The sequence below is a fragment of the Hemicordylus capensis genome, chromosome 2, assembly GCF_027244095.1.
Source record: "Hemicordylus capensis ecotype Gifberg chromosome 2, rHemCap1.1.pri, whole genome shotgun sequence".
Lineage (NCBI taxonomy): Eukaryota > Metazoa > Chordata > Lepidosauria > Squamata > Cordylidae > Hemicordylus > Hemicordylus capensis.
This window is the reverse complement of record NC_069658.1, coordinates 351,211,498-351,238,776: the sequence shown is the minus strand read 5'-3', so window position 1 is coordinate 351,238,776 and position 27,279 is coordinate 351,211,498. Positions and strand designations below refer to the sequence as shown.

General features: G+C 43.9%; 1 protein-coding gene across 1 annotated transcript; it reads left to right on the top strand.

The window, feature by feature from the left end:
- Window positions 1–1,657: 1,657 nt before the first annotated feature.
- LOC128347354 (phosphatidylcholine:ceramide cholinephosphotransferase 2-like) lies at window positions 1,658–26,926 on the top strand. The gene is made up of 6 exons (XM_053301840.1): window positions 1,658–1,775; window positions 8,704–9,089; window positions 16,979–17,096; window positions 22,095–22,242; window positions 24,866–25,032; window positions 26,515–26,926. The coding sequence occupies exons 2-6, from the start codon at window positions 8,725–8,727 to the stop codon at window positions 26,692–26,694; spliced, it is 978 nt and encodes a 325-aa protein (XP_053157815.1). The 5' UTR covers window positions 1,658–1,775; window positions 8,704–8,724; the 3' UTR covers window positions 26,695–26,926.
- Window positions 26,927–27,279: the final 353 nt, after the last annotated feature.

Genomic DNA, 27,279 nt, shown 5'->3' with positions numbered 1-27,279 from the left:
TGGTGCATCACATTTGAATGGGATGGGGCTGGGTTCCTTTGCACCAAGACCCTTAGAATATTTGGAGCAGACACTCTTGTTATTTGCAATGCAGTGTAGAAACCAGCAATCAAAGTATGGATCCTGACCACTTCTAGAATCAAATGCATGTGCACTGCTGATCATTATGGATCCATAATTTGGTATCTCCGCATTCTGTGATAGCAGTGACGTGATGCAAGAAAGGTAAGGGTGTGCATGAACCCTTCAGGTACTGGTTGTGTACCATGGGGAGGGCAGCAGGAGGTTTAAGAAAGAGGAGAGTAGGTCCTTACCTGCTCTCCATCGCCCCGTGCAGCTTCCTGCTGGGGCAGCACCCATCTGAGGTATCCACACGTAGTGCCAGCATGCACATGGCATCCATGCATGTGTGGATGCCATGTGCATGCTAACACCACACGCGGGTACTTCAGATGAATGCCGCCCTAGCAGGAAGCTGCATGGGGTGGCGGAGAGCAGGTAAATAGCTGCTCTCCTCGTTCATAAAGCTCCTGCTCCCTGCTCCCATCCCCGCTGCGCCAAACCAGTGCTCAAACTTTGGTTCATGCACACCCTTGCAAGAAGGTACTTCGGATGACAGTACACGATAATATGCCTGGCAGAGTAGCATGGCATTTAGAAAAATTCCTGACAGCCTCAAGAGGTTTCTTTGGGCAACAATCTGCTTGTCTCTGACTCTGGGACTGCAAATCAGAAGCTGGTTGAGGGAAATGATACACATATCAGCCAATCATCCCTGTGTATGGCACTGCACAAGTACTGCACAGATAAATGCCCTTCAGACTCAGAATTGCTCAAAACTAGGTCTCTCTTAGTCTCATTTTACAGCTGGGGGAATGCAGCCTGAGAGATAGTGACTTGCCCACACTCCCGTAATGAGTCCTTGATAGAGAACAAAATTGCAGCCAGATATGCCAGAGCCAAGTCCAGCAGGCCCATGTTGTCTATCATCACAGCTAAGAAGCACTATCACTCTTGCTTCAAACCCTCCAGCCTAACAAGTTTACCCATTTGTGTCAACTGTGATGTACTTTTGGATTCCCATTGTTTTTTGAATAATAATAAAGATGTTGACCTGTTAATCATCCCATCCAATAGCTCTTGGCTCATTGGAATGAAAATAGCTATATCATATGCATCATACTGTATGCTGATCATATTGATTCAAAAATCACACAATAATTGAAAAGAAATGTGTTAACATTTACATTTCAGGATAAACCTTCAAGCTGTTGGGGAAACTTTCCCATCATGCCTATACTAAATATGGAAGTACAGCAAGGCACAGCCCAAAATGAAGACCTTGCTGAAATAAGCTCCATTGTCATCTATCACTCCCCCTGTTATTAAAGTGGCTGCACTGTGTGTGGATGTATTGCCAGTACAATAAATCCACAATAATAGCTCCATTCTTTATAGTACCCAATACAGTATTGGGTACTATAAAGGAGTCTAGAGAATGGAGCTATTATCCCAACCACAGCTACCTAGGTAGGACAATGCTCTACTTTCTCCATGCTAGTCCTTTTTTCTTCCTGACATCTGGACCTCCCCTACTTTCTGGACACAAGGTCAATTGAACCAGAGTATGTACATTGTGATGTCACTTGGACACGATCAGAACTCCATGGAGTCACTGAGTCCTCTGGAAACATTTTAGCTCTGCTAGTTGTAAGCTTACTGGGAATTGCCTACTGGATAAAGAGATTCTATATTTCTGATTTTCAAAAATCCCTGTAAGTTCTAATTTAGATTTCCTATTTATGTGATATATGTATTTTTATTTACATACATAGGCATGCTCAGTTTGTTAAATAGTGCTGCAATGAATTTGGAATGGGCAGATTCCTAAAGATAGCAAATAAGAACATAAGGACAGCCCTGCTGGATCAGGCCCAAGGCCCATCTAGTCCAGCATCCTGTTTCACACAGTGGCCCACCAGATGCTACTAGGAGCCTATAGGCAGGAGTTGAAGGCAACTCACTGTCCATGGTTTTTGCTGGTCTCTGGCACTTTGTGGGAACAAAACTGGGCTGTTTTTTTTTAATAAAGGAAGAAATTGAATTATTTAACCTGATGATGCCTAGTGGGGTTAGAATCGAATTCCCTCCATTAATATTTCTGGATTTCCCCCTTCAGTAATGGTTCACATAGAGGTTCCACAGAATATAGATGTATGCTAAAAGTGAACTTAATGGGCAGGCCTCCTGTGAAGAAGAGAGCACGGTGATCAAGGTTCAACCAGTCACTGTGGTCTTTTCTGATCTCTGAGCCATACTATAACCATGGCAATGTGTACTATCTTAATCTGTATTGAGTATTAGCCAGAGTTAAAAAAAAACCAACACACACACACAATGAGTGGTAGTCCAGGGGTCCTACCAGACTGCAAAACTTCATGAGCGGAACAGCTTGCCTGCAAGCTGGAAGCGAGTGCTCAGGGAGCCTATGGAGCCTCCCACAGGCTCACATCTTATTTTCCCAGCAGAAGCTTAGTAGATGGTCACACAGCAAGAAGGAACTTTGCACCATTTCATAGTGCCATCTGCTTGCAATCCATGATGAAAATTTGGTCTTTTGAGATTACTTTAAAAGTACTTTAATTTCTATGATGCCAGCAGATGGCACTATGAAATGGCACAAAATTGCTTTCAGTGTGACTGCTGTCTGTGAACTCATGCTGGGGGGGGGGGGGGGAGAAGCAACCCAGCAGCAGAGTCTGGAGGCTCTTTGAGAGTTTACTCCCAACTGGTGGGCAAATTCTCCTGTTTACACTAGGGATGTGCATGGAGGCCGAATTGCAGCATCCCTTTAACATGGAGGGACATCCCTTTAACATCCCTTTAACATGGAGGGATTGAATGAATCAATCAATTTATTACAGCCATAGGCCATACAGAGAACATACAAAGATTAAAACGAGATTAAAAGCAAAATATGCCAGCAGTAATATAATACATAATTATCAAGACAAAACAATGGTTCCTAAGAATTAGATCTAAAACAGGATCTTAGTCTAATAGGGACATAAAAGAATTTCGCCACCACCTTAGTAACCTCATTATCTTGATCCTCAAGACAAAAATTCAAATAAAAGGAGTCAGCTCTTCCTGGGAATTGCTCTAACAGAGGGAATATGAGTTCTTTCCTAGTATCAGAGTACAGGGAGCAATATAACAGCACATGAGAAACTGTTTCAGGGAGGCCTGCACCACAAGGGCATAGGCCAAAATCTGACGATCCCTTATTAAATCTTTTTTCCAAAAGGGCTGAAGGCAGCACATTCATACGGGCCCAAGTGACATGGAGGGATTATACATCCCCTTTAACGGAGGAGATTAGGTCCATACCTGCTCATTACCACTTCCTTAATCACAGCCCCACACCCAGCTATCATCACACACCAATGGAGCTCTCCCCCAGCTGCCCCTGCACAATGGTGACACACACATGGCCTCCACAGATGTGCAGCAGCCATGTGCGGGCTGGCATCATGCAGGGGCAGCTGGGGGAGAGCGCCGCTGGTGCACAATGATAGCAGGAGGGGCTGCAATTAAGGAAGTGGCGGTGAGTGGTGGAGCAGCAGGTATGGACCTGCTCTCCTCTGTGTAAAAAGGGTTGTGTAATCCCTCCATGTTAAAAGGATGTGCTGCAATTCAGTGTCCGAATCATGCTTCACACACATCCCTAGTTCACATAGGGTTTGGGGGTGTTGGGTGTGTGTGTGTGTGTGTGTTGTTTTGGAAGGACCCCAGATGAGCCTCCTCCAATATTCCATTTGACACTTTCAATTTTCCAAAAAAGTTTATGTAGAAGGCACAAAACACTATTTCTTCCTTCTGGTTCCATTTCTGGTTCCTTCTGGTTCCAGGCTTGGACATCATTCATGGGCCGAGCTACAGGTTTCATCTTTAATTTCGAGGTCCTTGAAAAGTACTCTCCAGAACTTGACTAACATAGCTCACTGGAGATACCTCAAGCAGGTATAAAACTGACTACTGAATATGCACCAAAATATGTCTGCATCATAGCTACAACTTTATCCTATTTGTTGGCATGAAGGATATTTCTGAGTCTTGAACATTGTGGCACATTTTTAAGGTGATTTGTATGAGTCTAGTTTTCAGGATCTATTGAGGTTTTCACCAATCTAAACTCAGCCTTACCCCTTTACCTAGGGTGGGTTCACACAATCACAAGGATCCTGGATAAAAATTTAATCAGAAATAGTGAGTCCTGTGGAGCTGATTGTGAAAACCGAGAATTTCAGGGCAATCTTGGTCAACCTTTCCAGTTAATCAGCATTTAACCAGGATTGAATCCTGATTATCTATCCTGCTTAAATGCTGGTTAACTGGAGCAATTTGACAGCTATTGCCCTGGAACTCTGGATTCTCACGATCAGCTGCACAGGGCTCACTAATCCTGTGTAATGTTTTAACCAGGAATGTGACTGTGTGGACCTTGTCCTAATCTGCATCTCAAACACGAAACCCTTGGTTGAGATAAAGAGTACTGGGGTGTACCCAAAGTGTCTTTATACAAATATCTGGTCATATCCTATGGAGACATCTTGAAAAGAGACTGGATTTCTAAGATAGTAATATACTGTGAGTCTCAGTTTTAAGCCTCTGTTGGTGAATAGACTTGCTTTAGGCATCAAATATGTCCTAGAATCTCTGCAAACCACACTGTTTTAGTAACACTTTGATTTTATGGCATCTTTAAATGCTTTTAAGCATTGTTTAAATGCTTCCTAAAATCCAAGTCGATCACTGGGGGCGGTGGGGGGGGGGACAGTGGTACTGTTCCACCCAACTTGTTTCTGAAATCATGTGCTTTTTGTACATAAAAAGAACACACCATGAGAAAGATGCCATGTGATGGAGATGCCGTTCTAGATGCTCCCACCTCCATAGACACAAATGTGGAACACTATGAAATGGGGAGGATCTCCACAAAACATTAAATAGCTTAAATATCTGTGAGGGCCACAAGTCCATATTTTACCACCTACTAACTACAAAATGAGGCTGTTCACAAGAGCAGCCCTACCCAGGCTTGGGCAACCCTACCTGGGCAGAGCTGCTCATGTGAAGCACTGGGATCAAAGCCAATCCCGGCACTGCCTCCCTGGGTAGCCCAAGTTTTTTACTTGGGCTTTCACCAGGGTAAAAGAGTGGAGGTGCACCCTTTTACCCAGGTCTGGAGTCGTGTGACTGTTCAGGCTGCAGGCATGGCCGCACGATCCACACTGCTCTGAGCAGCACGGATCTCTGGAGGCTGAGGAAATGAAGCCTGGCCTCCAGATATCCCTTCATGCACCTTGTGAGGAGCGGGGCATTGAGGGATTTCCCCTCAAGCCAGGCACTCTAGGCGCCTGGCTCTGTTTCTGCTCGGGCTGCCTGAACAGACATAGGACCGGCCAGACCTGAGTAAAAGGGTGCACTCACTTTTAAAAGTTTAAAAAACTCAGGCTCCCCTGGGAGGTGGGTGCTGGGATCACCTAGGCTACCCAAGCCTAGGTAGGGCTGCTCATGTGAACAGCCTACCTACCTACCCCCCTCCCTCCCTATACCAGAAATGTTCATGTGAATGGCCTCAATAATTAGCTTTACACTCTAGTCTAATGCAGTGCAATCCTATGTATATCTACTCAGTAGTCAGTGGGAGGGAGGAAGAGTCTGTGGGATGTCCATGCAGGTAGATCAGCATCCCCATGTGGGAGATCTGACTGCCAGGTAAATAGTCACTGTCAAGAGATGGAAGCAGCAGGTGTGCATCTCATATTAGACAGTTGTCTTTTGCCAATTATCCTAGTTGGTGGGATTTAAAGATGGTTGTATGTGGCATTGATTATAGCAATTCATATGATACTATTGGAGATGGAAGCTGGTATTTCTTAATCACATCAGTTGGATGTCTTCAATGAGATATTGCTTTCCAGTTGGGAACACTGTGTGCTGGAGGTACTTTGCAGGGCTGTAACAAGTTTGAAGTGGGCCCTGGCTGGGACAAAAAAGTGAAGATGGGCCCTTGCCCCCCTCACCTCCCTGCTTTCGTCATCAGAGAGGTGGGGATGGGTGAGAGTGAAGAACAAGCTGCTGCTCAGCTGGGGAGCCCCATCTCCCACAGAGGCCCAGGGAGGCAATTTCACTCTTGAGTTATAGCTAGTTCCCAGGTGCTTTCTTCATAGTCCAAGGGTAGAAGTTAATCTACATGGCACTCACTCACTCACTTGGTTGTAACTGCAGTATAACTCATATATATGTGGTGTTGCTCTAATGTTTTGGATGAAATCGTATAAGTGGAATGAGATTTCTTATTAACATTTTACAACATTTCCAATTTGTGGCCAGGAGAGTTAATAATTGAAGGATTCCTCTGATGGGAATATAATAATTTCCATGAACGTAGTTAAAATATGTTATGCTTTTCCAAAGACTAATAAATGTTAGATGGTTGCTGAAGCAATGAGCTTGGCATCCTCCTGGTGTATTTGAACTATACAAAATACACAATTTCACAATTTCTTTCATTCCTCTTTATTCAAATGAACACTTGACTATCCGTTTCATCTGTGTTCAGCTACAAAAGCAACATTCTCTAACAAGCTGTCAACTTAGATGAAAACTTACTGACTGGTCCCCTTTTTATACTCTATAAAAGTTTACTGTGTGGTTTATCTATAGCAGCAAATGACATTATTCCTTCTGCACAAGATTCTCACCTAGACTGGATGTAAATCACTCCCATGAAGCTTTATTATTCCAGTATGGGAGTTACGACACAATGAAATGTTAAGATACAGGTAAAATACAGGCTGGTGCAATAGTCCTAGTAAGATGGCATCTCCTAGTCATAGGAACATAGGAAACTATATACTGAGTTAGATCATTGGTCTATCTAGCTCAGTATTGTCTTCACAATCTGGCAGTGGCTTCTCCAAAGTTGCAGGCAGGAATCTCTCTCAGCCCTATCTTGGAGAAGCCAGGGAGGGAACTTGAAACCTTCTGCTCTTCCCAGAGCGGCTTCATCCCCTATGGGGAATATCTTGCAGTGCTCACACATCAAGTCTCCCATTCAGATGCAACCAGGGCAGACCCTGCTTAGCTATGGGGACAAGTCATGCTTGCTACCACAAGACCAGCTCTCCTCTCCAATCAGATAGTCAGTATCCAATCAGATACTTCAGCAGTAATAACAGTGTCAAAGGGAACTCAGTAGCAACTGGGGCAATATTGCCCCAGGAGCAATGGTTCTGTCCTCCAAATCATCTAGTTGTCAGTGTGTAGCCCTGTGCAGATACACAATGACCACATGGAGACAGGGGTGTTACCAGACTTGCTTACACTCTTGTATGCTACATATGTGTGCATCTGTTCTTTGAGACTTACTTGGGGAAAACTGGTCAAAACTGAATTTGCAAGTGTAAATAACAAATGGACTACAGTTTGGACAGAGGCAAATGCCAGATTAGAGCACACCAGAAGTGCAACAGACTCAAAGGCACAGCATTTGAAGAGGTAAAGTTTCTTTATAAACCTGCAGAAGCATGATGTTAATGGTGATATGTGGCAAACCTGATACAACATGGTTACACAGGGAGCGAAGGCAGTTCCCTTGACAAGATAAGAAGAGAGGGGGAGCAAGGGAGTGAAAGCTCTAATAGCCTAGCAGTTGGCAGGCACTGAAATGTCTACAGAAGGAGGGAGAGAGGTGGAGATGGGAGGAAAAGACAGAGAAGAGAGAGCAAACCAAGAACAGCTTAATGACTGCCCTGTGGCCAGAGGTGCTCTTACCCCTGGACATCGGGGCCCAAGTCCAGGGCCTCCACACCCCCAGGGGTCCCCAAATCCTCTTTAGTCTGTCCTGGGCGGTGTGATCGCCATGCTACCGGCCTGCACTGTGCCATGCAGCCAAGTGTGACTGCAACCTGCACCGGGTGCTTTAGAGACACAGAAGGGAGTGGGGAAAGAAATATGTGGGATGGGAATGTGTTGTGTTATGTGCTGAAATGTTTCTGCTAATGCATATTTGAATAAATATACTGGCTTTATATTATTACATTCTTGTGAGTTCAATTGTTGTTTGTGCCCTCAAGAACCCACATGTTAAAAATACTGCATGTGTCATGGTGTGTGTGGGGGGGGGGTTGATGTTTAACTTGTGAGGGGGGGCAGCTCCAAAGGCCTTTAGGTCCAGACTCCAAAATTACCTAGGTGCACCTCTGCCTCAGTGTTCTCGCTAAAGCGTATGCACATGCGTGCGCTCAGAAGTTTTTGGATGTCTGCTCACTTAATTTTAGATCCCACTCAGGTTGAATCAGGAATGCCCCATTCTGAATGCAGGTGCACACACACTGCCTTGATACTGCCACCCAGAATAAAATTCATTCTGCACATGGATGAAAAAAATTAGAGAGAACACTGCTCTGCCTGTGTCTGCAGGTGCATGAGCAATGCCACAAGGCTGACTTTCACCTGGGAAGATTTGAAAGTCCCCAACTGCAACAGGGAATGGATTGTGCCATTAAAAGTTGGCAGTCACCTAGTCAGTCGAAAGGGTGGGTTGACCCTGTTTTGTATGTTTCTAATATTTGCAGTACTCATCTGTTCAGAGTTAGGCTGGATCCTAACTCCTTTTCTATGTTCAATCACTAGAACTCCACCAATCAGCTCCAAATGGACAGCAGGACTCTGCTTCCTCTTGATCCTCCAGACTGCATTTTTTCATCACTGGGATCCAGAAATTCGGAAACTAGTGTACAGAAGAGGCAGAAGGCTGTCAAGATACGTGTGATAGACGTGGGGGTCCGATATCCATCTGAGTGGTATAAGACCCTCACAATGCTCCTCTATGCAGGATGCTCCTTGCTGATCTCCTCTTCTTTAATACTTTTGTCCAACAAATGGGCCCCTGCTAAGCATGCCACCTCCCCAACTGCAGCTTTTATTAAAGATGCTAACTGGGTCTTTGAAATTTCCAAAGTCACAAGTTTCCTGCTGGTAGCACTTTGGCTCCTTCAGTGGTTTTTACTACGATATAGGTAAGCATTTTGTTTTACATTGTTGGCATTTAGAATTTAGGTGACATAATTTGGTAGAAAAGAGGAGCCTTGTTCAGGCTCATAGCTAGGGCAAAGAGGGTTCACATCTACCCCTCTCCCTGGCAACCCCTCATATGCTCCAACCATGCACCAGCCATGACGTCAACACGGCCACACAGGGGGTGTGGCCAGCATCTGAAAGGCCCATGCTGCCCTCCTGAGTTCATTTGGCAGTTCATTTGACAATGAAGCAGGCTGGGTGTTTTCTTCATTTACTCTCTCACTCAGAGCCAGCGTGGCCCTCTGGAACTCCTTTCCCGGCCAGCTTTCTTGTGGGCTAGGCATTTTCTTCATTCTCTCCCTCACTCAGAGTGAGGGAACAACAGTCAACAATGAAGCCAGCTGGGAGTGAGGCTCACCACTTGGGGGAGGGGCAAGAATTGAGGCAGGCGGCTCTCAGGAGCTGGGTGGCTCAGGTTCTTTGAACCCATCCACCCAATTATAGCTCCACCCCTGCCTGTGTTGAACCGTATCCCGAAGTCCCACTCTTCTCTAAACTGTAGCCCTGCAATCACAGATAAACAGGGCCACATGGAAATAAACCTGTACTCTCCTATATGCCAGTCATCTGCTATGACATAGAGAGCATGACCATTGTGCCTCAGCGGGCCTACCAGCTCTGCTCAATGTATTGGAATGCTACAGCCACATGTACATATAAAAAGAGGCTCGCGGTGCTGCAAACACACTGTGCTTTCTTGTTATATTTCAGCTGGGTGCCTCTGGGTACCAGTTGCGGGGGAGTAACAGCAGGGGAGAGGGCATGCCCTCAACTCCTGCCTGTGGCTTCCTGCGGCATCTGGTGGGCCACTGTGCAAAACGGGATGCTGGACTAGATGGGCCTTGGGCCTGATCCAGCAGGGCTGTTTTTATGTTCTTATGTTCTATCTGTATATACACTAAATCTCATACTGAATCTCATACATCTGGAAAGAAGGGTTGATGCCTGCTAAAAGATTAATTTCATAGCACTTTACAAAGCCAGCAGATATACCAAGAGTTTAGAGAACAGAAAGCAAAAGGGGAAAATCAGAATACACCATCTCTTATGCAGCATCTAACCATATAAAAGCCTTGATGCAACTGAAAGACGATCCCCTTAAGGCAGGGGTTTTTGTGTCCCCAGTTGTTGGACTTCAACCCCCATAATCCCTAGCAACAATGGCTGAGGGGGGGTATGGGAGTTGAAGTCCTAGAATGTCTGGGGTCCCAAGTTTCAGAATCCCTCCCTTAAGGAAAGGTAAAGGTACATATATTGATTACCTGTGGTTATGGGCCCTTCTGCCGTCAAGAGTTATATTGAGCCACAAGCTGTACTCTCAATCAACAGTAGGGGGAGACGGAAACCTACAATGAAAAGGAAAAAGGTATAAGGAAATCATCCTTCACCATAATGCTTGACAAATGTCTATGAAATGAATGCTACATAGGTTTCGAGAGGCAGGACTGTTTTTATAGGTTGACTGGAGTTCAAGTTACATTCCTTTTCAAGTTACATTCCTTTTCAAAGAAATTCATAATTTGAGATCATTACTGTCCTGGCTTCCAGGGTTTTTAAATAATTGACATACTGTTTAAAATTGTTTTAAACTGCTGCCCTGATTTTCCAGGGTGGTTTTTAACTGTTTGAATTGTTTAATTGGTTTTATTCTGTTTTTATAGTTTGATTTTAACTGTTAACTTGTTTTAATTGGTTTTATCGTGTTGTAAACCTCCCTGAGCCATTTTGGAAGGGCAGTTTATAAATCTAATAACTGAACAAATAAACAAATAAATAAATGGATGAGCTGAATCTCAGAAACCATAGCTAATCTCAGAATTAATTTCAGTTCATTCATCAACATTGGTAATTGAATATTGACTCTTGTATTGTTCACAAGGACTAAGCTGAAATAGGAGACAGGCTTTTTATATAAGCCATAGTAATCGTAGTAGTAGTAGTAGCAGCAGCAGCAGCAGTAGCAGTAGTAGTAGTATCATTGTCGTCATCATCATATTTCTATGACACAAAAGCAACTAAATGAACAACTACTTGGTTAAACATGAAAATGTGATAATATTCAACTTTGCTGAAAAATTCTCTTACTGTCTTACAGCTTTCATATTACTCAAAACACTTTTCTTAAACATAATCACAGATGTCAATTTCATGTAAGTCGTAGCCCATATTTTTACAAGCACAAATATATTCAAGAGTTTGTTTCTAGTATATGGTAGTTAGTATTTCAGTGGTAAAAAAGCAAAACCCAGCTATGTATTTATATTCGCACTGAATTTGATCTCATGCACACTGCAGGATTACTTCTGGATCTATGGAAGCACAATATTTAACTGTTAATATATGTTTAGTGGGAATTCAAGAGAGTGTCTTCTTGGTGGTTTCACCTGACCTTTGGAACCTCCTCCCAGGGAGATCCACCTGGCCTCTCCCTAATGAGATTCAGGGAGAAATAATTTAAACTAGCTTTACTCGTGCAGAGCATCTGCGCACTACTACTTGATTGCTCCCCTCACCCGCTGCCACAGCCCCCTTCACTTCAGAGATCTCTCCACTTCACCTGAGCTGCACTCCTGCTCCTCCTCCTCCATCGGGTTGCTTCCATCCCCCTCACCCCACTTGGTCACTCCTCCATCCCATTGCTTCATCCCCCTCACCCCTCTTGGTTGCAGCTGCAGCAGTGCCAGTGCCTTTTGGCCAAGCCGCACCCCCCCCCCATCCTTAGAGACCTCCCCACCCTCACCCGAGCCCCACTCCTGCTCCTCCCCACAGGAGCAGCAGGAGCAGCAGTTGACGGGGCCCTTCCTCGCTGCTGCCACCGCCATGGCCACTCGTTCTCCTCAGGCCACTGACAGGCTGTGGCCCATCCCTTGCCTGCTTGACTCCCTCTGCCAGTGGCCAAAGGCCTCAGTAACCCCAAACAGCAGCAGTGGTCGACTGGGCCCTTCCTTGCTGCCAATAGGCACCGCCATGGCCACTCGTTCCCCTCAGACTCAGGCCCGTCTCTCGACCTTCCTTCTTTCTCCCTTCCCCTCCCTTCTTTTTCTCTCTTTCTCTCTCCTCCACTCGCTCTTCCCCTCTTTCTTCCTTCTTTTTTCCCTTTCTCTCTCTCCCTTCCTGAGTTAACAGATATTGGGGCTATTCTTACGATCACAAAAATCGGGCTAGGAAAATCCTAGCCCGATTTTTGTGGTTGTTAGAACCACTTGTGATCGTTAGAACCACAGCCGAGCCCGGTGGTTCCGGAGCAGCTAACCCGCTCCTGTAGCTCACCCCTTAGCCCGGGTTTGCAGAGCGAGCGCTCCGCAAACCCGGGCTAACTGCTCGTGAGTAGCTGCAGTGCGGCTCCACAGCGTAGCTACTTGTGAGTAGACCCCCGGCCAGGAGGCTTAAAAGCAGCCTCCCGGCTTGGGGGTCTCCCCAGTATGCCCTGCGTGCTTGCATACAAGTGCGGGGGCATACTGGGGCTTCCGGGGGCCACGCGGCCCCCGCTCCCCCCACCCCCACTGGCTCCGTCTCGGAGCCAGCTCCCTGCGTGCTCGTCTGCGGGGAGAGCGGGCTTAGCCCGCTCTCCCCGCAGTTTTGACAAAACCGGGTCTCACAGATCGTGAGACCCGGCTCATTGTTTCCTCATCTAATTCACACAACGGCAGCCTCCTTCTCCTGAAGGGGCTCTTTCCTCCCTCATGACCCCTCTCTTCGCAGACCCCTGCCATCTATCTATCTATCTATCTATCTATCTATCTATCTATCTATCTTATTCCTCTCCTCTGCAATCATGAACATCTTCCGACCAGTAACAGTTGCATTCCAATTGTCCTTAACCATCACAGGCTCCTCCTCCCTATCTGCATATGGAATCCCCACTGCCCAATCACCATGGTGTTTCAACTCGCGAACTCTCACGAGAGCTGCCACGCACAGGATTAGCCTGGTATGCCTTAGAGAATTATATATAGAGATCATATACCTGGCAGCTCAATGGCATGCTGGAACAGAAAGGTCTTCCTTCACTAAGACCTTTCTGTTCCTGCAGGCCTTTGGCTTGTCAAATATATGATTATTTTCAGCTTGTGGCATTCATATTGCTTAACTTCTCCTACTTTGTTACTGGTTTTCTTATTTTTTTGTTTTTAGGTATTGTTCTTAAGATATATTTTTGTTATTGGCTGCCTTGGGAGTTGTTGGCAAAAACAGAAAGGCAGGATATACACAAGTGTTCTAAAAATATACGTGTTTCCAAAAATATGTTCTAACTGAACATGGCTACCAGCTATGTTTATAAAAAGCAACTACAGGGCCTGCTAATTTGATCAGGGAAGAACTCCTCAAATGAGGAGCTTGTATTTTTTGCAGATATTCCAGTGTATCATCCCTGCTACCTTGTCATGCCTTTGTTTGTAGTCAGTCTGTGCGATCTTCTTACAACAGCTGATCAGGTGGTCCTTCATCTGCTTCTTTACAAAGGCAGCACTTGCTGTTTGTTGACTTTTCTACTTTTGCTCTTATTGCATTTGTTCTTAGTGCCTGTTCTTGTGCAGCCAGTATTAAACCCTCTGTTTCTTTCTTCAAGTTGCCATTCTTAAGCCATTGCCGGGTCTTGGTGATGTCTGATTTTCCACTTATATTGTGCAAATATTGACCATGCAGGGGCTTATTTCTCCATCTTTCTGCTCGGTTCTTGACTTGTTCTTTCTTGTAGGCCTGCTTTGTTTCATTGGTGTTGAATAGTTTCTCGTTCTTGACCATTTTAAGTGCATCTTCTTCACTGTCCTTGATATATTCTTCAAAGTCTCTTTTCTCCTCCTCTACTGTTTGATGGACTTGCAGCATTCCTCTTCCACCTGAGCTGCGAGGGAGGTATAGACTATCGACATCACTGCGGGGGTGCAGAGCATGATTGATGGTCATGATTTTCCTGGTCTTAGGATCTAGCGTCTCTAGCTCTGCCTGGGTCCAGTCTATTATTCCTGCAGTGTATCTGATAACAGGTATAGCCCAGGTGTTTATGGCTTGTATGGTGTTCCCGCCATTGAGTTTGGACTTGAGGATTTTTCTAACTCTCCTATTGTATTCACTTCCAATTTTTCTTTTAACTTCAGTGTGTGCGATGTTATCAGCCTGGAGAATGCCCAAGTATTTGTAATGTTCTTTCTCTTCCAGGTTCTTGATCTTGCTTCCATTGGGCAGTTCTATTCCTTCTGTTTTTCTTATTTTTCCTCTGTTCATTATTAATGCAGCACACTTGTCTAGTCCAAACTCCATTGCTATATCGCTACTGAATATACGGACAGTGTTTAGCAGTGATTCAATTTCTGACTGGGACTTTCCATACAACTTCAGATCGTCCATGTATAGCAGATGGTTTATTTTACTTGATGTTTTAGATGTTTGGTATCCAAGGTCTGTTTTGTTTAGTATTTGTGAAAGTGGGGTCATGGCGATTACAAACAACAGAGGGGATAGTGAGTCCCCTTGGAAAATGCCGCTTCTAATGCTAACCTGTCCAAGTGCCTCGCCATTGATTGTTAACTGTGTACTCCACATGCTCATTGCTTTTTTTATAAATATCTGAATGTTTTTGCTGACACCAGTTGTTTCTAAACATGTTAGTATCCATGTGTGAGGCAATGAATCGAAGGCTTTCTTGTAGTCAATCCATGCAACACTTAGATTGGTTTTTCTTCTCTTGCAGTTTTCTAAAATCATTTTGTCAATCAGCAGCTGGTCTTTTGTGCCTCCGGTGTTCAGGCAATTTCCTTTCTGTTCAACTGGAAGCTGTTTGTTAGTTAATAAGTGTTGCATGACTTCATCTGCTATTATTCCAGTTAATAATTTGAACATGGTTGGCAGGCAGGTTATCGGTCTATAATTACTTGGAACTGCACCTTTTGCTGGGTCTTTCATGATGAAATGAGTTTTCCCAGTTGTTAGCCATTGTTCAACATCACTGCCTTGCAAAATGTGATTGAACTGTTTTGATAGTTGTTTATGAAGGCTTGTTAGGTGTTTTAGCCAAAAGCCATGCAGTTCATCGTCACCTGGCGCAGTCCAACTTTTAATTTTCTTTGCTCTTTCACTTATTAATTCTGGTGCTATTATTAGATCTTGCATTTGTTGAGGCATTTTTTGACCTCTTTCATCCAGCCTGCTTTTTTATTATAATCTATTGGATTGTCCCATAATTTCCCCCAGAATTCCACTGTTTCTTCTTTATTTGGTGTTTCTAAGTTTCTTGCAGTTTCCCCTTCTATGCTTTGGTAGAAACGTCTCTGATTTGACTGGAATTGGAGATTCTGCCTGTGTTGTGTAATTCTGGCTTCATATCTGCTAATCTTCTTTGACACTGCTGTTATTTGCTGCTCTATTATTTCCAGGACTTCTCTAATTTTCCTTGAATCTAGGTGGTATTTTTGGATCAGATACTGTTTGGTGTTTTCATTCTTCAGCTTCTTGTCTTTCATATCTTTCAATTTACTAGCATCTGATCTAAGCCTGGAGATTTTATTTTCTAATCTAATCTTCCATTTAGGTGATGTACTGCTTTCTTTTTTGACAGGTCCACTGATCTTATATCCGAGCTCTTGTGTTGTTATTGTTGTTGCACTGTACATTAGTTGGTTTGTTTCTTGCAAATTCATGGTTGTTATCTCTGCAAGTGCAGCATTGACATCTTTTAATGCCTGAGCAAGTTGTTTTTTGGCAACTGTTTTTAAAGCTGGAAGTCGAACCCTGGTGGTTGTTTGGTTCATGTGCTCAGTTATTTTTTGCTTTAGTTCTTGTTGCTTTTCTGTTAAACGGCATTTGGGTTTTTGAGGTGAAGGCAAAGGGGAGGTTGCCTGGTTTTGATTTTGAAACAGTTCAGCAACAGTGGCATCCTCTATTTCCAACACCTCCTCCACCTGAGCCTGAGCAACTTTTTCAATTGGTGGTAATTCTTCTTCCATATCTTGAGCCTGTTTTGCTCTTTGCAGTTCTTCTAGCTCAACTCCTGTGAACACTTTATTTCTTTTTATGAATCTTCTCTGGTCTGCTAGCCTTTGTTCTGTTATTTCTGTGTCTGGATGCTTCTCTTTCCAAATTTGGTACATTCTTTTTAAATAACCTCTTCTAGTTGGACTAGACTTGTAATAGCAGATCATTATTTCCTTGTTGGCATTTTTCATATATTTTTTTCAGTTAAGTAACGTTTCTTCCAGTAACTTTGCTGTCTCCAGCCCTGGTTGCTCAACTGAAGATCCTGAGTCCTGTTGCCCACTTGCCACCAGATGTCCAGGGACTATAGCATCTGGCGCGGTCCTTGTTGACCCGGGCGATGACTGATCCGGTATGGATTTATTAAAGTTACGTCTCACCATATTGTTGATGGGAGAGGCACTCTTTGTCTGGCTCCTCTGGTGAGACCTGTCCAGTATGGTTGGACCTCTGGCATAGCTCTCACCTTCATCAGAGCACGCAAGCCCCACAACCATGCCAAGGTAGTGCCTCACTGGTCTGTGATGCCCTTAGGTTAGCGTCCAACTTCTTAGAGGGACAAGTGGCGTTCAGCCACCCGAGATTGAGCAATATTCATTATTATTATTATTATTATTATTATTATTATTATTATTATTACATTTATATTCCGCTCTTCCTCCAAGGAGCCCAGAGCGGTGTACTACATACTTACGTTTCTCTTTCACAACAACCCTTTGAAGTAGGTTAGGCTGAGAGAGAAGTGACTGGCCCAGAGTCACCCAGCTAGTATCATGGCTGAATGGGGATTTGAACTCGGGTCTCCCCGGTCCTAGTCCAGCACTCTAACCACTACACCCTTTTCTATGTCTTCTAGGTCAATTGTTGGACGTCGGTTTTTGTTCATTATTGGTACTCTCCATCTATATCAGTCTTTGATCATATATGTCATGGTTCTGCCCATCCCATCATCTGACATAACTTCTGAAGAGAAGGTAGTGTTTCTGGGGATCCACACTGTAATAGCCTGCTTAACAACCAAAGAGGCCATGCCACATTAGAAGCGGTTTTCTTTTTTATTCCCCAGTTCCTAAGTTTGACCAGAGAGTCCTTACTGCATATGTCTGTTTTCTTAAATCAGTAGTAGAACTGCACTTGTGGAAATTCCATTTAGGTAGTAGAGCCAAAGGAGGCAATATGCCTATTCCATGACTGGCACCAATAGGAGCCATTCACCTGGCTCAAAGAGGCATGGGGGAATGATCGGGATTGGGGTCATGGTTGGGGCAAAGCATTCAAACCCTTCCTGCCAGTCAGGAGTCTGGTTCGGGCCCTCCCCCATGTGCTATTTATGCTAGAAAAATCAAACTCACAGACCCTAATCATGCAACAGGCCAATGTAGCTTGGCCAATATAGTTTGGCCAATGTAGTCTGGCCTTTAGGCATCAACCATTTGCATTCTGTCTCCAAGCAGTCTCTAACCTTTATGGAGACTGGCTGAAAACCTTCACTAGCAAAGCAACAATGATGCTTTCCAAAAATATGTGCTTGATAACCACGAAACCCTCAGGGACATCTTTTTAGAAGGCAGAGCACTTCCAGAGGCAGGGAAGATCAGCAAAAATTGTTCCCTGCCCCTTGCACACACATTGCATTCAGAGCAGCATCCTGCTGCAAGGACACCGCTCCCATTGCATCCTTGTTTTGTTAGTCAGGATGCCAGCCACTATTCACTGAGAAATTCTTCTGTGCAGGTCCATTTGAAATAGCTGGGAGAAATGCACAGTAACATCTTGCACTGCTCTCATTCATTTTAGTGAGATTTTCACAGAAGCCAAGCAGATTATGCCCCAATAATATAAAGTAAATGTTGTGTATAAAGGCAAAGCTGAAATTATATGGCTGGTGATGCACATTGGGGCAAAAAACCATCAACTTCACATATACGCTAATGGGATTTGAGCTGTTGGTGACTGACCAGGAGACAGATCTTGGGGTCATGGTGGACAGCTCGTTGAAAGTGTTGTCTCAGTGCACAGCAGCTTTGAAAAAAAACTAATTTCATGCTAGGAATCATTAGGAGGGGGATTGAAAATAAAAATGCTAATATTATAATGCCCTTATACAAATCTATGGTGTGGACACATCTGGAGTACTGTGTACAGCTTTGGTCACTGTATCATAAGAAGGTATTGTAGAACTGGAAAAGGTGCAGAAGAGGGCAACCAAAATGATCAGGGGCCTGGAGCACCTTCCTTATGAGGCCAGGCTACAGCATCTGGGGCTCTTTACCTTGGAAAAAAGGTGACTAAGGGGAGATGTGATCAAAGTGTATAAAATTATGCATGGAGTGGAGAGGGTAGACACAACACACTCCCTCTCTCACAACACTAGACCCAGAGGTCACCCCATGAAATTGAAGGTTGGGAAATTTAGGACTGACAAGAGGAAGTACTTTTTCACACAACGCATAATTAATCTACGGAATTCCTTACCATGGGATGTGGTGATGGCCACCAGCTTGGATGGCTTTAAAAGGGGTTTAGACAGATTCATGGAGGACACGTCTATCAATGGCTACTAGTCTGATGGCTGTGGGCCACCTCTAGTCTCAAAGGCAGGATGCCTCTCAGTACCAGTTGCAGGTGAGCAACAGCAGGAGAGAGGGCATGCCCTCACCTCCTGCCTGTAGGCTTCCAGCGGCATCTGGTGAGCCACTGTGGGGAACAGGATGCTGGACTAGATGAGCCTTGTGCCTGATCCAGCAGGGCTGTTCTTATGTTCTTATTTGCTTATTTTGCTTCAGGCATATTTCAAATGCACTTCTCCATTAATTAGGTTTACTTAATGAATAAGGTTTTTATAATATTTAATTTGTGCTACCTCTGAATACAAGCATAGATGCCCATTGCAACCTACAATTTCAATTTTAAAATGTTACCTATGATTTCTAGTGATGTCTCCATGTATCAAGGGGACTTGTTTAGCCTCAGCTAGAAAAGCAGCATTCCATTTGTGCCAGCTTCCCTTTCTGCACTACCATAGCTAGCAAGCTACAATCTAGATTTCTTCCAGTTTCCCAAATGAGTTTCTGCACTTCGGTTTGGCAGAATGGGGTGGGCTGGATCCCAGCAGTGGTGGCACCAAAGGGGCACAGAAGGGGCAAAAAGCATTTATGGGTGGGCGAGCTATGTCTGACACATCAGATTTCGGAAACAGAAATGGGGGGGGAGGTGGGGGAAAATTATTGTCCCCCTTGCCCCCCCCAGTGCCACCCTTGAATCCCAGCAGGATCATGGCATGAGTTGGGATGGTGCAGTGTGGCAGAGCCCATGGAAGAGTCCACCCAATCCAACCAGAGCTAATGATAGCCTAGTTTCCAAACTAGGGAGTCTCAGTTGTTCATGCAGCAACAAGAAGCAGGGACAATGGTGGGCAGGGAATTTTAGTGCATCTCACAGCCCACCTAGCAGGCCTGCTCAATTGCTGCTGCTACCACTGCTGCTAAGAGGGGAAGATATACTTTGGCCCAGCACTCTCCTCTCCTCCATTTCTTCTTACTTTACCTCCCCTTCTTCCTTTTGAAATTAAGCACAGGAGGAGGAGGAGGAGGAGGAAGAGGAGCATCACCATCTAGTCACCTGCCTGCTGGCAGGGTACAATTAATTGCCGCTGCCACTGCACAACACTGAATTAATGAGGTGGAAGGGGAAAGACAGGGAATAAGGAGGACAGCATTTAGTGCCCAGCTTCAGATTCCAGAATACCTTGGGCTGCTACTGTGGCATCCATCCAAAATAAGTTGACTATAAATACTGTAGTGGCAATACTTGCAAATGCAATTCAATGTTAGCAAGTGAAAAGTGATGCATATTGGGCCCAACCCCCACCCCCCAGCTTCACATATACTGAATTGTTGGTGCATGGCCAGGAGGCTTTAAACACAGGGCTTCTACCCCAAATCTACTTCAGTTTGGTGCGTTCACACACCAAACTCACCCCGAAGTCCTTCAAGATTCTTGGACCCACTCCACACACAAATTGGGCTTTGTGATGTGAATTCTAGCTTATCTCAATGTATTTCCAGATTTTTAAAATGCTGGCTTTGAGCTACTTTTTCTGAAAATGCCGGAGCAAATAAGGAGAGGAACTGATGTAGAATCATTAGCATGATAAGAGGGGTGTTCTCTTTAGAAATACAGATATCCCTCTTTAGGAAGCTCCCCTGCCCCCGCTTGGCTAGAAGGAAAAACACGGAGCATGCCATGTGAACTTGTTTCAAAACAAAATCCAAGAGCAGAGGGGAGGGGTTGCTTCTCTCAATGCTGCGAGTGTAGTTCAAAGTGGCTTCACTCAACATTTACCCCGAAGCATGAAGTCATGTGCTAATAACTCTCAGGAGAGGGATCCTGGGATCGTGGGCTCATTGAAAATGTCCACTCTGTGCATGGCAGCTGTGAAAAAGGCCAGTTCCATGCTAGTGATAATTAGGAAAAGGATTGAAAATGAAAATGCTAATACTGATACCATAATGCTCATAGACAAATCTATGGTGCGGCTACATTTGGAGTACTATGTACAATTGAGGTCATTGTACCTCAAAAAGGACATTGTAGAACTGGAAAAGGTGCAGAAGAGGGCAACTGAGATGATTAGGGGCCTGGAGCACCTTCCTTAAGAGGCAAGGATACAACACCTTGGACTTATGAGTTTAGAAAAAATACAACTGAGGAGAGACATACATGATGTGGAGAGAGAGAATTTTTTCTCCCTCTCTCATAACACTGGAACCAAACTTCATCCCATGAAACTGATTGCCAAGAAATTTAGGACTGACAAAAGGAAGTACTTTTTTCACACAATGGATAATTAACCTATGGAATTCTCTGCCACAAGATATGGTGACAGCCAACAGCCTGGATGACTTTAAAAGGGGCTTAGAGAAATTCATAGACAAGTCTATCAAAGAATACTAGCCTGAGGGCTATAGGCCACCTCCAGCCTCCGAGGCAAGATGCCTCTGAATACCAGTTGCAGGGCAGCAAGAGCAGGAGAGAGGGCATGCCCTCAGCTCTTGCCTGTGGGCTTCCCAGAAGCATCTGGTGGGCCACTGTGTAGAACAGGATGCTAGACAAGATAGGCCTTGGGCCTGACCCAGCAGGGCTGTTCTTATATTCCTACTGTGAAGAAGGAAGCAAAAACACATGCAGGCAAATAAAGATGTTGGAAGAATGGCAGTCAAGCAAGTGTGCAGGCAGACCAGAGCAAGGCAGGAAGGCTAGCATGCAGAGAAACCAAGGAGCACAACACAAGCTCAGGGCCCAGTCAGCTGACTCCAATCTCTCTTGCATCTCACGCTTCAGGCCAGCAGAGGCAAGAAATAGGACTTAACATAAAACAACTCAGGGCCCAAGTCAGCTGACTCCAATCTGCCTCCCAGCTTGAGAAACTTAGGAAGAAAGTAGGCTACCACACAAATAAGGCCAGATGTTGGCTGTGGCCCAAAGAAAGACCCAGGCATGACCTAGAAATATTTATAGCTAGGATAGGCTTCTGAACAACCAATGGAATGTCCGGGATGGGTTTCGAGCCACACTGGAAGGACAATATAATCCTTTCTTCTTCCCGTCTGTAGCCTTGAGAACAGGAGGCCCTACAAGGTGTGCTTTGTGCAAGATGCACAGACCTAAAGGCTCCTGATGGAAGGCCCAACTGATTCTGAGAGGGACAGAGGCAGGAGTGACATCTTTCTTTCAGTGAAAGAAATGTATTGGTATCAGTACATTTTAGACTGTGATTTTAGACTTGTGATTTTAGACTGAGGCAAAATAGGTTCCAGGCAAAAACATGAACTATCCTATTGTGTCCACTATAGAATAATATGAAAGCAATCAATCTTGATTTGAGCAGAACTAAGAACTGGACAATTTGAAAAAGCAAGCATGGGCTCCTCCCCCCCCCCCATGATCTCATGTTTTGTTCTTCCTCTCAGTTCTATGAAGATTGGAAACTTTTGCTGAAACAGTCATTGAAAATAGCATCAGCAGATGGATTATTTCAGCGATCATCAGTTTTCTGTGGTATCTATATGTATGGTCATGCATCCAATCTCATTCTCGCCTACCTTTTTATTAAAGCCTGTAAGTAAAACTGAAGTCCGATTAAGACCTGTGCAGTGGTGTTCTGGGTTTAACAACTATATAGACAACATAATGAAGAGTTTTAAGTATTCAACATAACTTCCATCTCATATTAACAGGACATTTAGGCCACAGTTCTATTGCTTAGTGGGAAGTAAGGCCTATTAAATTTGGTGGGACATACTTCCAAACACACAAACATAGGATTATTCTGCCTGTTACATAATACAGTGTATTTCTTCTTTTTATCCTTTTTCTCACACCAGTTCCAGTCTAACATATCACCCTGTTGTTTCCAGTCAGGGGCACTGCTAGGGAGTTAAAACCAGGGCCGGGGCCCACAGTCCCACTTTTGATAATTAAACACAATCATACCCCTCACCCCTGAATAATAATGGATGTTTGTTAAAGTCTCTAATATCATAATGCAGCTCCTATGAAGGTGGAAATAGCAGAGAGCTAGTTGAGGCCAGGAGCTCTCTCCCATGCTCTGTGCAGCTGCCTTCACTGCTGCACATCCTTTCTGGAAGATCTCATGGAGGAGAGAGGTTACTGATCTGATTCCAGGCTCTTAGCAATTCACTGGGAATCTGTGGCCCATGGGTCACACTCCCTGATTTGGAGGGGAGATCATGTATCTACCCCACCCAGAGTGGAAGTGCACAAGTAAGAACTCTGCTCATTAACATAGTCTGGAGACATGCAGTTAAAGTTCTATGTAAAGTCGTTTATTTGGGAAATACATCAGAGGGATAAGAAATGCCTACATGCTTAGCTTCTTGCTACATCAGGAATGGAAGGAGGAAAAGGAGACTATCAGTCTAACAAAGGGGAAGTAGAGTAGAGAAAGCATAGTCAGAGAGGGAATTCCCCTGCTCACTATTGCAACCCCTTATGCCCCCAGTGGTCAATACTGTTGCTGGTGCAAAGAGTTGATGCTATCAGGAGCTGCATTTTCAACACTAATGACACCCCTGTTTCCAGATACCTCTCTCTATGTTTCACAGGAAATAATGCAACTATAATGGCTGGCATCCTGACTATTAAAATTTAGTAGTCCTCCTGTAGACTAACTCTATTGAGTAACTTAGTCTAGATGTCAGCCAATGTTTCCTTTTCTAGTACATGCCCAGCTTCACTGGTTTCTTAGCCAAGCATATGGTATTTGACTGTTTCACGTATGCTTCCTTTGTCGCCCGTGCTTATTATTCATTCTTGCTCAGTAAGAAATTTGCCGCCTTATGTAATTATGCCCTTTTGTTTTAATAACATTGTTGTCACATGTCAGATTAAATAGCAGAATGTTCTTTGGGTCTGCAACCTATTACCACAGACTTAAATTTGAGAAAAATGGAACTTTTAAAAAAAGATATTACTTCCTTCAGGATTCATAAGATTCCTCAATATTCTTCCACATATGTCCTGTGTAACATGAACTACATACTTTGGGCCTGATCCAGCCAAAGTTAAGCATACAAGTCTCATTGATTTAAATGAGATAAAGTTCAATCTGAAAGTAATCCACAGATTAACTTACTCGGAATTCTGTCACCCATCCTTTTAACCAGGAGCACAAGAAATTGCTCTCTAGGATGCTAGTATGTTTCACAGAACAGTATATAATGTATTATTTCCTCAAGCTGGGGAGCAATACAAATGCAAAGATGTTGGGAAATTGGAACTTTAGCCAGGGACATAGCTAGGGGAGAGGGGGCCTGTGTTTGCCTTTCTCCCCCCCCCCCCGATGGCCCCTCGGAGTAAGGGAGATAATGAAGAAAATAGGGAGGGCTGGAGCTGGGGGCCCGGGTTCTTTGAACCCATCTGCTTAATTACAGCTACACCCCTGACCTTTGCATATCTCCCATCCACTTATGATGAAGCCATAGTCTGGGAACACGATTCTGTAAAGGCTGGTCTCAAAGAAATGTGAATCAGAGTTTGATGATAGTGAGATAGATAGCTACCAGTTTTGAAAAGGTGATACCATCTGCTGAACCCAGTTGGCTGGATCATTCTGAGATCCTGGCTAGCAGTCTAAAAATACAACTGGTCCTGAAGTTTTATATTAAACTCAGATTGATGAAAGAAATCCTGTGAGTGAGAATATTCGTAAATTCCACATAACAAATCTGAGACATCAACATAGTAATGGATTGTAACACTGAGCAAGTGAGAATGACTATAAATTAATCTATCAATCAAGTCCACTTTGCATGAGAGGTTCATGAGCATAATGAAACGTTTAAGTTCTTTGAAAATGTAAGAATAACTTCTGTTTTGAATGTTGATTGAATGCAGTGCAAGATGTGGTTTCCTTTCAATCAACTCCAAATGACAGGCTAGCAGGACACAATATAGTGGTACATCAAGGACCTAGCCTTATACAACAAACTGAAGGACCTAGGCTACAGGGAGAACACAGATGTATGTATCAGTGTTAGGGATACAGCCACAATTTCCTGGCATTCTTGTATCATCACTAACCTGACTTCAGGTATGAACTAAATTATAGGATGTGGTGGTGAGTTTACAGGGTAGCAGGAAAAGTATAATAGGCCTCAAATTTAAGATGCTTAAAAACTGCTATCAAATATCAGATTCTAAAACTGTCATTCTCTTTCAGATTCACCAGGAAAATTCTGGGTCTATCATGTATTGTGCTGGTCCTTATGTGTCACAGGATTAGTATCAGCCATTTTGCTTCATGCCTATAATCTGCTGGACCTCATTGTTTCTTATTTCATGACAACTAGGCTATTCTGGTGGTATCATACATTGGCTAATCATAAAGTAAGCATATATGTATATATACCTTCTGCAAAAATGGCATGCATTCTAATCAAACGTGTAAAAGGCTGGAAATAAAAATATTGGCAAAAGTAAAGATAAAGTTGATTCAATTTAGTGTATCATTTTTGCTAAATCTGTCCTGTATGGTTTATAATAATGTTATTGTTGTTAAGAATTTTTATATGCTGCACACTTTGTACACAAAGTAGTTTATATTAAAAAGGAATAAAAGATGGTTCCCTGTTCTAAAGAGGTTCACAGAGCACTTCCAAGCACCGATTTGAAGTAGGGATGTGCACAGAACTGGCAGGGGCCGGTTCAAAGGCAGGAGGGATATCTTTAAGGGCAGGGGAGGGTGCTCTTACCCCTCCTGCCACATTTCCCCCCCCCCAATGCTGCACTTTAAAAGGGTCCAGCGGGGCAGCAGCATACCTCCCTGCCGCCCCATTCCGTCTGACCAGAAGTGACAGGAAGTACACCACGCACGTGCACACGTCGGTGGGAATGGGCAGAAATCACACATGCCCAACATGCACATGGGCGAGCATGATGTGCATGTGCACGTGCCCGACGTGCTCACGCATGCCAGGTACTTCCTGTAACTTCCAGTCCAATAAAGGAATGCGGCGGTAGGGAGGTACACTGTTACCCCACCAGTCCCTTTTAAAGTGCAGCGCCAGCAGGGGAAACACGGCAGGACGGGTAAGAGCACCTTCCCCTGTCCTTAAGGGTATCCCCCCTGCCTTGGAACCAGCCAAACCGCCGGTGGTTCAAACCTGTTCGGAGGCCCATAAAAGGGCCTCCAAACAGGTTCGTGCTGCACATCCTTTATTTGAAGCTTGGTCAGTGCTGATTTCAACGGAGGATGTTGCTGATTCCTGTATAAATGATGCACGTAGATATCCACACGTTTCTGTCACAACTGGCCCCCAAACCTGTGCTAAAAGTGGAGGAAGAAAACATCACTTTTCCGGCATGTTGGATGTGGGTGGAATGTTGATGCACTCCGCAAAGCCTCCCTCTCCTGCTGCTATGGCCACTTCAAGCACATTCTCCCTCGTCCAGTTAGAAGGGGGTGGTTTTATATATTATATTATATTATATTATATTAATTATATTATATTATATTATATTTATTTCTTGCTGTTATCAGAATATGTAAGGGGTGGTTTGTTTGTTTATTTGTTTGTTTTTAATTTCCCCTCCAAATTCCATTTTTTTCTACTTCAGATCTTGGAAATGAATGTGTACTTTTCTTAAATGCTCCTATTTCCCCAAACATTCCCATCTCTAATATTGATTGGAAAATATTATGAGCCAGCTGAGCAGAATATGAAAAGTTTATCCTCAGTTCTCTAGCACGTTATTGGCATAATCCATAATCAATTCAAATAAGACTCTTTCCATTAATAGAGCTTTAGACTAGGTATGTGGAGGTATTTAATCAATGCTGTGGGAGTAACAGATGGTTCTTTTCTCTAGTGGCTGAAGAAATCATCTCCTCCGAACTACCTCGCCAGCATCTGGTGGTTCAGAATCTTTGTCTTCTGTGAGGAAAATGTCCTTGGAACTCTTCCTCATTCTTACTCCTGGCCGATATCCTGCTCAGTAAGTCAAGAGAAAAAGCAGACCGAGCCAAAGCCGAATCAATATGAAGCCTGAGCCCTAATGGAGATTTGGGTGAAAATGCGAGAAATTGACTTACACCTGTTAAAAATATTTTTTCCTCTTTAAATGCGCTAAAGACAAAAATTTGCTGTATATATTCAGTTCTGATGGAGTTTCCAAGACAGTTGACAGTGAGGGTATCATCTCCTTTCAAGTGTTTGCAAATCTTTGCTTGCTACCTCATGCCCACTTGCTTGCACTCTTGTATAACATGTAATAAATAATACATTTGGTATAGTAAGGAACTAATCAGTTAACAAAACTCTGCTGCCTGGAGTCTGTGACCAAGGGCAATTGCATGATGCACACTACAGTATTGTAATCTAATGTCTGAATTCTCACCATTCTTGAGTACATTATTTCATGTGAGATTTCTGTGTTCCCAGTTCAGCACTTTAGTCTTATACAGGAATTTAAGCAGAACTGTGAAAACAGGCTCAATGCGAAGCAGGAGAATGGCCACAAAGGACATCAGTTCCTCTGTGCACATCTCATTATTCCCCACTTCTTTGCAAACAGGTGTAGAATTGCTGCAACATATGATTTGCAAATATCAGAGGCATTTAATGAATTAAGAAC

What these genes read in the sequence shown, in the direction of transcription:
- LOC128347354 (XM_053301840.1), top strand. Translation starts at nt 8,725, where the DNA reads ATGGACAGCAGGACTCTGCTTCCTCTTGATCCTCCAGACTGCATTTTT. An exon ending in TGGTTTTTACTACGATATAG is followed by an intron (nt 9,090 to 16,978) that starts GTAAGCATTTTG and finishes TATGTCTTCTAG; the next exon opens with GTCAATTGTTGGACGTCGGT. An exon ending in ACATAACTTCTGAAGAGAAG is followed by an intron (nt 17,097 to 22,094) that starts GTAGTGTTTCTG and finishes TCTTCCTCTCAG; the next exon opens with TTCTATGAAGATTGGAAACT.